The sequence below is a fragment of the Equus przewalskii genome, chromosome 10 (genome assembly GCF_037783145.1).
Source record: "Equus przewalskii isolate Varuska chromosome 10, EquPr2, whole genome shotgun sequence".
In the NCBI taxonomy this organism is placed as follows: Eukaryota; Metazoa; Chordata; class Mammalia; order Perissodactyla; family Equidae; genus Equus; species Equus przewalskii.
Genome location: NC_091840.1, coordinates 55,061,516 through 55,075,534, shown reverse-complemented (window position 1 = coordinate 55,075,534; position 14,019 = coordinate 55,061,516). Strand labels below are relative to the sequence as shown.

Sequence of the window (14,019 nt, the reverse complement as noted above, 5' to 3'; positions counted from 1 at the left end):
CCCATGAATTGATAAAAGAACACCCTGGGTCACCAGGTCCCAAAGAGGATTCATCCTTCACTGCTAACTCTTTCTCAGGCATTCTCCTAAGGATGAAGTACATGTTAAAAGACACCCTGCTCAACTCCACTCCATAGACCAGCACTCCATAGACCAGGGGCAGCAAATATATGGCTGACTCCTCACTCCTCAACATCCCCCATACGCCATCCATGGCAGACATTACTAATCAATCTCCATCTTTTCCCCACATGGTTCTCACTCATTTCAACATAATGTTCCAGGCAACTCCTAGCAAATCGAGGAAGGTGACCTTGGAGTTGGGAGCAATCCTGTCATCCTTGCTAGAACCCACCTGGATTCTGACCCGCTCAGGTAGGGCATAGGCAGTTTGGGAAACTAAATCCTTTGCAACAGCTATTTCTTCCCACAAAAGGAGCTACAGCCCATTTCGTCTCTAAATTTATTTAGAAACTCCAAATATTACAGAGCTAGGCATATACTTCTCATTCCACTGGGGTATGGTGAGAAAGTCTGGGAGGCAAGGACCTGGGCTGGAACAGCAAACACTCAAATACAACTAGTATTCGTCACCTGAAGGGACGGAGGGAAGACCACATTCTCTCCTTCTTGGGATGAGTTTTATACCACACCTAGGTACCTCCCCAAGGAAAAAGACATTTCATCCACAGGGACCAGAAGAGCAGCAATTCTATTCTCTATTCTGTCAACAAAAAGCAACTACAAACAACAAAAATACCAGAAAACCCTTGCCTCTCTCAGGTTGGGCAAGAACTGGTCTTTTTTTCTTCTTCAGGCCCAAGGTCACCAGGCAGCCAGGCAGTAATGCCAAATATCTCTCTGCCCTTCCATCCATCTCTACCACCATCAGAGGAAGGTAAAGCAAAACAAAAGAAAATACAAAACAAGCAAACAAAAAAATTGCTTCTTGTGGGATAACAGACTTTCCTTCCTTCCTCTGGATGGAGAAGACATCTGTCCAAGAAATCTAGGGACCAAGAAACTTGTCCTTTTCCCTCCCACCTGATACACCTTCCCGCATCACAGAAACAAGTATTTACCTACGTAGCCTTGTTCCTCTCTCTGCAGCATGGGTGCAGCTGACCCAGTGGGGAGAGGTAGGGTGTAAGGTGGTTATTAAGAGCACTAGATGAAGGAGCCATGGTTACGGCACGTTCAAGGGCTGGTTAGTTCTGGGGACGCATGACTCAGTGAGCTGGGGTGCGAAGGGGCAAGAAGCAGAGTTTGGGTTTATAGTTAATGCCAAGCAGATGAGTGGGAGGTGGCTGAGCCTGGCTAGAGAGAGCCGCCAGGCCTGGAGGGGACAGACCTGGGTAGGGAATGGGAAGGTGGGAGCAAGCCAGAGGGAGGGAAGGGCCTGCCATCCTCAGGGTAGGGGGAGCCGTAACAGGAATCCGGCAACTGGAGGAAACATCATCTGGGCTGCAAATGTCCAGAAAACAGAAAAAAAAAGAAAACAAAAAAACAATGGAACACCCATTTGTATTGGACGGAATCCACGTGGGGAAAAAAAGAGTGGTACAAGACACATAAGGATATTGACACCCAGAGGAAAGCTAAAGAACTGGTTACCCTGGGAAAAAGGGGCGTATGACTGCAGGGCAATGGGACTGACCTTTTAAATAACCTGAACCAGTGGGCGACGTTTCCTGCCTGGGAGTGACTCTGCAAGGTCAACCATCCGTAACATTCTGGGAACACCTTCAGGGCCTGGGGAAATCCATCTTTGACAGGCATTTTCTAGAAATATCATTTATATGTCAAATATCTTTTGGCACCAAGTCTCAGTTATAAGATGGGAAATCAGGATGAAGCCGACGAGTGTCCAAAAGGGAAGTGTCCTAGCAAATCAGTCTATTTGTCATCTCCTCCTCATCAGCCTCTCTGACCCACAGCCATTGGCCTCTGCTTCTCCACTGAACTCGCTTCTCCCCCATCCGCATTTCTCAAGTGGACCTGGCGCCCGGGTGAGTACACAGCCAAGGCTGGGTGCCTTGTCCTCTCTGAGTTGGAGCAGCAGCAACAACCCAAGCACGTGCAGTGTCGGTTCCCCCTCCCGAACTCTGCGATTGTCCCCCTTTACCTTTGTCATTTCCCCATTTCACAGGGAAGATCCCTTCTACTCATTAAAGGAAAAGGAAAACCCTGCGATCCCTTCATTTAGGGGGTTAGTATTTGTGTGTGTAAAGATTGGGTTAAAAGGTTCAGCTTCCCAAAGTCTCTAGCATTTTCCAGCAGGGGCCGTGGAGGAATGCTGTGTCCCCTAACAGAATGCCCAGGAGTGTCTGATCTGACACAGCTTTCCTACTTCCCTGAATTGTTTTAGAACAGACAGAAACAAACGAACAGCAGTATCCTTGTGCCATTCCCACTTCTAGACTCTCCTCTGACCACGCCCCTTTTCAGGAAAGACCAGATATGGCCTGGTTCCCCGCCACCCTGGCTATGACCATGTGCTGTAATTATCTGTCAGGGTGTATTTGCTCTCTGGGGCGCATGTGCCTTAAGGGCACAGAGCTAATCTTTCATCTTTGGACAGCAGGGTCCTCCATAAATGTTCACTGAACTAGTGATGGAAGGAGCTTGTGCTCACTTTTTTTTTCTTCCCCTACAAGAATGGAAATACAACCCTGCTGCAAAGGTCACCAGACCCAGCATGACCAGGTGACCTCCACTCCGTCTCTCCTTTGCAGTAAAAATGGCTCCTAGGAATCTAAAGGTAGAGGAGAGGGAGGCAGAAACACTGGCATTCTACATTTCCAAAGAAGCACACTACAGGCATAGGAAGGTGGAAACGCAGAGGTGGGAACTCAGAGTCCTCGCTCTCTTGAGCAAGCTGCAGCCTTCCACGGTTTCTTGGGGATGCTATTCTTGGGAAGCCTGAGCTTTATCTGATAATCCAGGGAGCTGTGAATGACTTACTGGGTGCCAGCACGGCGGAGAAAGCCGAACTCGAACGCGAACTCGGGAGATGACAGAGTCCAAGAGGCCCGGAGCGGTGCGGCAGAGCCGGCCACCCTCCGCGCATCGCGCCGCCCGCCCCCGCTGCGGGGCCGCTTACCTGGTCCGCTCGGCGGCGCTGGGCTGCAGGCCCAGGCCAGATGGAGAGAGCGAAGGCGCCGCTGAGGCCGGGCCGTCCGGGGGCTGCTCGGGCACGGGCGATGGCAGGGGCGCTGCCGGCTCGGCGGGCGGGGCGGGGGGCTGCATCGGGGGCGGGGCGCACGATGCTTTCCGGCCGGCCGAGGAGCCTCTTCGAGCCACCCAGGATGTGTCCATGACCCTCACGCCCATGCTGACGAGGGACACAAAGACACCTGCTTACCCACGAGTGACAGGCGACAGGCTCCCTCCCCCACGAAGCGGACACATTCAAGCACGTCCGCGTTAGGAGAACAGCAGCACAGCCTTAGCACCCTCCTGGGCCCAGGGAAGCGAGGCATCTACCGTGCTCCGCGGACGGCCGGGCAGGCGACGCTCGGAGCACCCTGGCTGCTCCAGGCCGGGCCCCACACCAGCGGCCCTGGCACAGCTGCCAGCTGGCTTCCACCCTCTGCCAAAGCCAGCTGGCCTTAGGATCTGGGCGTGGAATCCAAGCTTCCCTCAGAGCAGAATGCGGCCTCTCTGCGGGGCACTCACTCCTCCCAAGCGGGAGATGGAGGTGGGCAGGATAGGGACCCGGGCGGCGTCAGACTGGAACTCGCACTGACCAGCAGGAGACATCTAAATATCCATCCTTCTTCTTCTGTCACTTGGAGGTCTAGAGCACAGGACCCACTCGGGATTCGTGCTCAAGCCCAGGACCCTGGCCAAGCTACCACCTCTGCTGGCCACACCCACTTATCTACACAGCAGGGAAGGGGCTGACCATGCCTATGGTCACCAGGGGCTTTGATTTAATTTTAATGATGGGAACACAGTCAGCTTCAAGTAAGTCGGCCAAGCAACCAAACACGGCACATTCACCCTCTGGCAGCGCTCACTAAGGCACAGCTTGCTGGGCTTTCCGAGACCGAACGTGGCCTCGAGGCTACCCGAGGATACCGTACCTTTGGATTTTCCTAAGGCTGCAGGGACAGAAACATACAGATATTAGTGTCAAAGAAACTACGCCTTCCTATGGACATACAGGTCATCTCTTGTGGCTCAGGGGCTAAGCGTGGGGCTTTTATTGTGCCATGAAATTCTTTCAATTTAAAGTGACTCTTCTATTTGTATGGATGGACATCATATCCTATCAAGCACACAGCAGAATAAAGAGCAGCTGAAGAGTTGCTATCAGTGCCTAGAGGGGCACAGGTGAGGGGAGGGTGTCATAATGGAGAAAAAGAATCAGTGGAAGTAGCCATCTGCTCGCTTCTAAGCTACGTGACTTAGGAGGTGGTCACTTCCCAGTCCAAGAGGTGACTGGTCCTGTAATACACAGTCAAGGCCTTCAGTGACTAAGACAAGAGCTAATATTTCTAGCATTAAGGGAGACACAGACATTCACGCAGGGAGAACACAGGTCTCCTCGCCAGCACCAGTCTCTACCACGTGAATGCACAGTGGGGTATGAGGTTACTGAGTGCTTACTCTCACCCACACTGGTCAGAAGCACAGAGCTATGACACCATGAAATCCTGCCCACCTAAGGTCACAGTTACCTTGCAGAGGTGCAGCAAGATTAAAAAACAAGGTTCAAGTTTTCAGATTGGTTGTAGCAGGTGGGATTTGGGTCCTTTAAGGGAATATGCTTCGGGATGGAGTCTGCAGTGAGGTGCACAGTGGAGACGTGGATATGGACAGCTTCCTGACGCTCTCTCCTCTGTAGGATCCCCAGAGACCTCTGCATCTGTAGGATCATTGCTCATCCTTCTCATCTCCCTTGGATGGCTCTGAGGAGGTACCTTGGGGGGAGGGATTGTCTCTTTCCTGGACCCATTAGCTTTCAAGCCATCTCGGGTCTGAGGACCCTCCACTAATAAACAAGGACCTTCTATAGAGATCCAGAATCACTCTTGGAGGCCACTCAAAACTCTGGCACAGGATCCAGTTGCATCCCAATATTTAAAGTGGGCCATGAGGGAGTATCAAACTATGCTCTTTGGGCTTCAGAATTTATCAGGATGAAAAGAGCAAAAAGTTTAATATTCCCCTAGGGAAAGAGAACTGATACCACTTGGTTGCAATGGTCAGAGAAGATGGCAGGTGTGCAAGATGTTTCCCATGGTGATCAGGAGAAGGAGCCCTAAGGGATGTAAGCCTCATCCTGTCTCCTCTTCCTTACCCTGTTCTCTTTCACTTAGGAAGACCTGTGCCATTGGTGGGGGTGGGAGAAGGCATGAACTTCAGGATCAGGGTGGGTGGGGGATGCTTTCTACTTCCAGCGGCATCTTCCAGCATCAGCAACCTCAGACACCAGGCTACCCGGTGATCTTCTCCTGGTTTACAAGGGAAGGAGCCAGCTGGGCTATGGGGTGTGGACCAAGGAGACCTACGAAATGTCAGGGGCAAAACGTCAGCAATCAAGAAATAAGGGCTGACCGTACACTTCTGCTTTTACAAAGAGACTGTTGTGCCATCTGTAATCACCACCTTCCCAGCTGAAATTACTTCCTTGTGGGAGGCAGCATCACGTGGTCACAGTGAACATACATCAAATGTTCACTGATATTTTCAAAAAGTAATACAATTTTCCCAGAGGGAATCAATCACAAAGGCAATAGCAATACTCTTGGAGCCCTAAAAGCATATTTACTTTCAGAAGCGAATTGGTACAGATAACTCTATATTTATATTTAAATGTTTGAAAGTCTAGATAGAACTCACCCTGACGACAAAACTGGTAAAATTGCTTGGCACGCTGCGAGGAGGGGAAGCTATTCAAAGATGGAAGAATACAACTAGAAGGTTCTATCAGCAGTTCATGAGTTTGTGTTCATTGTTCTATCGCATAAAGAAGCAACACTAGCCAGAATCAAGAAACTGCTTGTGTTTGCCAAGAAAGGAGTGACATGGAAGTGCAATTAATCAAGAACAATGGACTCCATTAGAAGTCACTGCATAGACACCTAAGGCCAGGCTGGATGTCAAGTATTTCTCATGGCCCACTGCTTCTGGTGAAAACCAAGAAGAACTTGGTTTTCAATCTCTTTACAGTTGAATCAAGGAGGAAGCAAGAAGCCAGAGGCCAGGAAGAAGCAAAGGGTTTGGAAATCCATCTGCGGGAGGCAGGAATACATAGCAGAGTCCAGGAGGTGACCTCAGGCAAAGCCTCTCTTCTGGCTTTCCCGGCCTCCTGAGAAGAGGGAGCAAGGTGGCAGGAGAGGAGGTCCTGCAACAGCTGGGAGCTGACCCTAACACGTGCCTCCCACTCCTCTCTTTTAGGGTAAGGAGGCTAGGGGTGGGGAATCCAGAGTTCTCACCCACTCACCAGGGGATTCATGTTGGGTAGGCCAGGTGACAAATCCTCACCTTGGCAAGGTAGCCCCAGTGAAGTACAATCTGCCCTGTTAAACTCTTCCCAGTCTACCAGGACCTTATATTTATAAGTAACTTATCCTCAGCCATACTTTGTATTTTTCTTGAGAGACTCTATCATGGAATAGGTTCTAGAAGGATTCAGTCCTCCAGACCTAGTTAAACCATTCATTGACTCAGTAGAGCTCTCTCCTCATCTACAGAATGAGGCTAATACCTTCCATCCCACTTCCAACATTTCCATGAAGGTAATTTATCAATGATTGAGTGCTAAGATATATTTAGCACACCCTTGGACTATTACTTAGGAGTGGAAGCCAAGTGGTCATGCAACGGGGTTGTGGTGGTATGTGAGAGATGGGAAACACAAGAGTGCCTGGTAAGAGGTATGTCTAGCTATGTAAATGATATTTTATGGGGTTGACAAGTTGGAGATGCAGAGAATCATATGACATCCTGATGGAGAGAAGGGAAAGGCCTGGTAGCTAGATTGTGGTGCAGCTGGAGTGGCAGCTCCATGATGTGGTGACCCCATTCCCTGTCCTGCTCACCTTATTTTTTCTAGGGAGCAGCACAGCCCTGTGGGCAAGAGTATGAGTTTTGGAAAGGGGATTTAAGATTTGAATTCCAGATTTTCTCATTACTAACTGTGTGACAGTCCTCTGATTATCCTCTGTAAAATGGGAGTAATAATGTCCCCATCTCTCTGAGGGCAGTTGTAAAGAACAAATAGAAGAGTGTGCACAAATTACTTAGCACCTACTGAGAAATTAATAAGCACTAGCCTTGATGATGATGATGTTCTGTCCTTGTAGGTGCCAAGTGTGGACAATGTAAGAAAAAAAATTCCCAGGGAGAAAAAAAGAGAGTGAACTCAGGTCTAGACCAGGCTGATTGAAGGGCGAAAAGAGGATACTGTGTCAGTCAATCAGGCACAGTATGAGATGGAGATATCAGAAAGACCTCATCTGGGTCGTCACCTGGTTTACAGGGTCTGCCGTCAGATTTCTTCCCTGCCTAATACTGGCCCTAAACATTAAAATATTTTGGGGTGGCTTCTCTTGTAGAAGTATGGAAGGGAACAAAACACAAGGAACAGAGGTAAGTAAGAGTTGTTTTCTCCTAGGTTCCTAGTCTTCTAGGAATCTGGTGAGTTAGATGGGCCCATGTGTGTTTCAGAGGACAGGATACTGAAAGCCGGCTTGGATGATCCTAGGCTTAAGGAACAGAAAAATAAAGAAGGGATCCTCACAATGCCCCCAAGTCTTATTGCTCGGCCCAGGTCACCAGGGCAGGAAAGAAGGAAAGGACAAGAAAGGTCATCTTGGCTGAAAGGTTCTTGGAAAGACAGACTGTGATAGGGTGCAGGAGACTCAGGCAGGAATGGCCACAATCCTTCCTGAATACAGAAGGTCTTCCATGTGGCGAGGAGCCTCCTGCAACCTCTCACATCCTTGGCTACTCCATTTTGGTTTAGTATATTTTGTGCTTGCAGAATTAGCCCAATTGCTCATGGCAGGGTGAAGACATAAAAACATCTAAAGTGTTTATTGAGGTGCCAAAGAAAGGGCTTGCTCAGGGTGCCCCATGGATGGAGAAGGACACCCAGTCACACTGCTATCTTAAAAACATGATAACGTCACTCAAAAATCTAGTGTGTGTACTAAAAACAGCTGAGATTTGCTATGCGCCAGACATTGTTCTAAACACTTTGTAAGCAATATCTTAATTAATGCTCAGAAATAACTCTGAGGGTGGTGCTTACTATTATTTTCCTATTTCACACATAAAGACATGAAGACATTCAGAGGTTAAGTATTTTCCTAAGATCACATGGCCAGGATTCGAACCCAGAGAGCCTGATCCCAAAGTTCATACTGGGCACGTTCACAGGACAACTTCACATAGGGTTATTTTTTGCACACAGGGTGGCAAAGGTTAGACTTTTCAATGTCTCCTTGATGCAGGCAGTGAAGGAGCATCATTGTGTTAAAGTCTGTAACCTGGTAGGCCACACAGGGAAAGCATAAGATCCAGGACCTTAAAAAATTAAAGAGACAAAGGCCTGCCCAGAAAAGAAAAAAGAAAAAGCCAAAATCTGAAAGTTGGAAGCTCCAGCTCCAAGAAGATTCGGTATCCACAGGCAGAACGCATTTATCACTGAGCAGAAGTTGGCTGTGGACAATTCTAGGTAATAAGTCGTCAGGGGTTAGCAGCTGATTTCTGGTTTTCTTTTTGCCCCTGTAGGACAGATATCTGCTGTGCTGTTTTTGAACCCTGGTCAGGAACAATCCTAGCCAGAGATGTGTACAATAAATGGCTTTAAAGTATTCAGGTCTATAGAGATCAGGAGGTTTCGAATTTTGTCCTGGAGATCAGTCACATTTGCCAAAGGCCAGCCGAGAGAGAGGAGACAAGCAAACCTGGTGGTTCCCCACACATCCCCTGAAGCCTTGGAAGTTCAGGGACTGCTCAAGATGAACTTGGAGGCCAGGGCCTGTGGGTGCCAATGTGAGAGAGAAGGGAAGCTGGACATCTGACTGAGCTTTGCCTACACTCAGCCAGGGAGGCCAGAGTCAGGTGTTTCCCAGCTCCTCTCGGGATGACTCCTCTCCTAAATACTTAATAACAGTTTCTTCACCTCTCCAGTACAAAGAAAGGCCGAGTCAACCGGCCACATTTCACACACTTGGTCTCAGCCTCTATAAATGTGTAAATCCTGGAAAAGTGGAAGCTGAGGTGAGACCTGGGACAAGAATATACCTCTCAAGAGTCCATTCAATCAATCCAAATCCAAAATATGAGTCACATTTTCCACTGGTATCCAGGATGACTCTCTAGGTAAGCCTGCCTTATAGGTTCAGGCTCCTACCTGGAATAAAATTATTACACCTTCTACCCATGATTTAATTCCTTTCAGGGCTACTGTCTTTTATGTGCTGACCATCCTTCCACTGCGAGTCTACAGAAGACCTCAGTATCTACAATTACAAACACAAATCTCTTGGAGCACGAGTTCTGATTATTTCATGACAATAGGCTTTATGATCTAATAAATTTGGGAAATTATACATGCCACAGCCTTGTTTTGAAGATTTGTGGCACGTAATGCATGTTAAAGACCCTAAGAAGTCATATGGTAAAGAAATTGGCTTAAATGTGTTGAATCATGGGTTTCAGGAACTCACTAGACCCCAGATTTCCATCCCCAGACCCCAATATAACCAAAAATCAGTGGAAATAGTATTACATAGAGCACCACTCAGATTGCTCTCAAACCTTCTTAATTAAACATGCCTATTCCAAATTACAGAGCCTCTAGGTTAAGATCCAGATGGGTTGGACAAGACCCATCACAGAGCAGCTCTCAAGCACAAATTGAGAATGTGTCACACATGAAAGTGAGCTCCAGGAGAGATCACTAGCTCTGGTATAAATACCCTCAAAGAGATTTGGTTGCTGTTAACTGGCTCTGGTAGAGGACCTCTGAGGACCAGACCTCTGTGGAGCATGTGAAATGGTTACAGGCATGTCGGATTTCAAGACTTGAAAGAAGAGTGCACATTGGTCTTCTGAGTTTAAAGAGCCAAGGTCATTGGGATCTCTGTGGACAGACTGCCATCGCACTGGGATCCCAGAGTCTGCAGGCAGCTTCCCAGATGCTGTGAGGCCTTGCCACCCGTGGGTTTAGGCTAGAACTAGACAGGGTAGTGGGAGAGATGTGTCAGCCAGCAAGTGTAGAGAGCATGGGCCAGATGCAGATGGAAGCAAACAGGCAGCGGGGAAAGCGGGCATCAAGGAAACGGTGTGTAAGGCGGGGGCAGGGGCAGGACTGGCGAGGTCTGTCTGAAGTCTGAGGCTGGCAAAGGGCGGGAGTGGAAGCAGCGGTAGAAAGAGGGAGGAAGATAGCCATCAGCAGGGTAGAGAAGTGAAGCTAGGAAGGAGGCTTCATCGCTGATGTCATTTCTGTTCCTGCCTCTCTGCTTTTCCATGGGCCCCTCAACGATCCCAGCTGAGTTTGTTCAGATTGTGCAGGGGACGCAGCCAATGGACACATCTGACAAATGCTTAGGGTCTGTGGATCCATCTTGACCAATGGGCAAGAAAGTATAGACATCTTGGCCAACTTTTTTGGAGGCAGTAAGTCTTCCATATAAAGTATTTTACATGACCAGGGATAATACTTCTGCCAATGTCAAAAAAATAGAAGGGATTTGCAAGGTTACTTTAATTTATTATTTGAAAAGAATGAACCAAGAAACAAATATCACTATTCTATAAAACAAATAAACAAACAAAAAACAATACAAACAAGACGTTAAAAATACATACCAACCTGCACCCTAAAATTTCTAAGCGGGAGCTTAGGAAAGTGCAGACAGCCCTAGCGTGACCTACTCAATACTGTCACTCAGAGCGTTGGCAGGGTTAGGACGGTCTGCATGTCACACCAACATTCGATGGCTAAAGTAGGAAAGTTCTGATAAATTTTTAAGAATGGTATCATTGCCAAATTCTTTATTCAGAATGGCAAAAATTTTTGTGATTCAGTGGTTCTCAACCCTAGATGCACATTAGAATCATCTGAGACACTTTTAAAAAATACCAGGGCCTGAATCCCAGCCCAGGCCAGTTAAATCAGACTGGAGGAGTGGGGGCTGGGGGGTGCAGGACACTAGTATTCTTTTTTTAAAGTTTGTTCTAGCTCTCTTGTTTCGCATAACAAACCCCCTCAAAACTCAGTAGCTTATTTATCTAGGTTGCAAATGCACAGTTTTGGCAGAGTTAGACAGGGACAGCTGTCTACCCTACACAGCACTAGCTGAGGTGGCTTGAGTTGGCCTGGAAGGCTCCAAGACGATTCCCTCACAAAGCCGGTAAGTTGGTGCTGGCTGTCAGCTCGGTGCTTGGCTGGGAATGAAGGTTCGGGGCTTCAGTTTCTCTCCAAGGGGCTGCTTGTACTCCCACACAGTGAGGTAGCTGAGTTTCAAGAACAAGTACTCCAAGAGACCAAGGCGTAATCAATAACGCTTTTTCTAACCTAGCTTCGGAAGTTCCAGAACATCACTTCCACCACACTGTGTTCGTTAAGTCACAGAGGCCAACTCAGAGTCAAAGGGAGGACAATTAGATTTCAATCCTCACTGGGAGGAGGATCAGAGCACCTGTTGCCATCTTTACCATGAAGCTCCTGGTGTGTAGCTACAGGGGAGGGATGTATTACTTTCTGGTGGCTACTGTAACAACAGAAATTTATTCTCCCACAGTTCTGGGGGCCAGAGGTCCAAACTCAGTCTCACTGGGCTGAGATCAAGGGGTCAGCAGGGCTGCGCTCCCTCCAGAGGCTCCAGGGAGAATCTGTTCCTGGTCTCTTCCAGCTCCTGGGCGCTGTTGGCATTCCTTGGCTTGCAGCCACATCTTCCAATCTCTCTTGGCCATATCTTCAAATCTCTCTGCTCCATCTTCATGTCTCTCCTTCTCTGTGTGTGTATGTCAGATCTCCCTCTGCCACCGTCTTAGGACACATGTGATTGCATTTAGGGCCCATTCTGATAATCCAGAGTAATCTCCTTATTTCAAGATCCTCATTTTAATCACATCTGCAAAGACCCTTTTCCCAAATAAGGTGATATCTACAGGTTCCAGGCTTAGGACCTGATATCTTTGGGGGGTCAGTATCGTGCCTACCACAGACATGAAAAATGTATATGTGAGCTCCCAAATCTGACCCCAGGACTTGCCAAAGAAAGTCAGTTTCTTGTGTCCTCATGACTCAGAAACACATCAAGACCAAAGCCAGGAGCTGGGATGGGAGTAAACTGCTTTGTATGATATCTAGGACATGACTGGCTTCAGCTCAGGAAAATGTCACTGGCACGGATGGGGAACTTACCATTTCTTTCAAATGTTATGCAATTTTTCTTCCCCCAATTTCCTTTTTTTAAAAGTAACGGCTTTATTGACATATAATTGATGATATTCTTTTTTAACCTGACCAAAAAACTTCAATAAAGTGAGCTTTAATTTGTCAGTGTTTCAAGTGGTGGTTAGAAGACTATGAAATGCATCTTATAGACTTTAAGTGTTCAGAAATGGGGACAAATGTGGAGAATAGCCCTAATACTGCAAAAATAACACAGGGACTCAGCTGATGCAAGTTCCTTTCCTCTCCCACAAAACACTTACTCACAACTTGACGTTTCGGTTTCTCTTAAAGCCAGTTAAGAACTGATCATTGACAAGCTCCCTGTACCTTAAAACATATGTGCTGACGCCCCAGACAACTCAGCGAGGGTGACCCTAAACCAGTAAGCCCTCCACTTAATTTAATGTTTAATACAAAGTTATACATAACATGTATTCATTTCATGGGCAACAATTATTTATGTAGTGCATCTTCCGTATCCTGAAAGTACACGGTGGCAGTTTCAGCTTTAAATCAGAACACTATGCAGAACGGGCACATCATTTACAAAGTTCTGAGCGAGAGAGAGAACTTGATCAGAGATGAGGCACCTACTTAAAACATCATCTTTTAAGCTTCTGCATCTGCCTGAATACTATGTGGGCCAGCGGACTTTGAATGTCCCGAGATCCCACAGCGGTCACTGTCTCTTAGAGGTCATCTGGATTGCTTTTTGGAGGGTAACGGGAGTCCGATGAGGTCCAGCAGGGAGGATGGAGGCACACGCCTCTGCTGCAGGAACACCTGGGACCAAAGGGGGCCCTCTGGGGCCTTCCCTCTGCTAGAGAGACTTCACAAAGGAACTGAGTGGCTTAAACAAAGTTGTTTTTTTTTTTTCAAAGATTGGCACCTGGGCTAACAACTGTTGCCAATCTTTTTTTTTTTTTTCCTGCCTAATGTCCCCCAAACCCCATGTACACAGTTGTATATCTTAGTTGCATGTCCTTCTAGTTGTGGGATGTGGGACACCGCCTCAACGTGGCCTGACGAGCGGTGCCATGTCCACGCCCAGGATCCGAACCCTGGGCCGCCGCAGCGGAGGGCGCAAACTTAACCACTCAGCCACGGAGCTGGCCCCTAAACAAAGTTTTAAAAACAAATTGCCATGCACTTGCTGTCTCTCTCTGTATCTTTGTCTCTCTCTGTCTCCATCTCTGTCTTTCTGACTCTCTCTCACATGATGCAAAGATCAGATCTAGGTATGCTCTTTTTAACAGATTTAAGAAATTTTCCCCTAATCCCTTCAATATCTAAGAATTTCCAGTTTTTCTTTCCCCATCTGATGGAGAATAACAAACAGCAGAGAGCAGATAAACAATCCCACCCACCTTACACATAAAGGGTCTCTGGTGGGTAAGGTAACAAGCAGGGATGCTGGCCCTTCTGAATACTCCTCCATCATCACAGGACAGAGATGTATGTCTCAAGGCCAACTCCACTCAGAAAAGAAGAGGTGAAAAGTAAGACTCACACCTCTACAGTACTTGGTTTTCAGCCTTCCATTTGAAGCCCTTTAGGCCATATGCCTCTCAAACAAACAGATCTTCCTAGTT

At 47.6% G+C, this 14,019-nt stretch overlaps 1 protein-coding gene across 12 annotated transcripts in view; it reads right to left on the bottom strand.

Annotated features, from left to right (window-relative positions):
- Positions 1 to 14,019, bottom strand: part of ARHGAP44 (Rho GTPase activating protein 44) — a 184,596-nt gene that overhangs the window by 10,259 nt on the left and 160,318 nt on the right. For 5 of the 12 annotated variants that reach the window (XM_070561128.1, XM_070561125.1, XM_070561129.1 and 2 more), the window contains 2 exons: positions 4,089 to 4,106; positions 3,104 to 3,334 (listed from right to left, as the gene is read on the bottom strand). In XM_070561128.1, the coding sequence (XP_070417229.1) occupies positions 3,104 to 3,334; positions 4,089 to 4,106 (249 nt within the window). Of the gene's footprint in view, positions 1 to 1,082; positions 1,465 to 3,103; positions 3,335 to 4,088; positions 4,107 to 14,019 lie in introns of those variants that run through there. The other 7 variants (XR_011523206.1, XM_070561127.1, XM_070561130.1 and 4 more) reach the window with 3 other exon arrangements.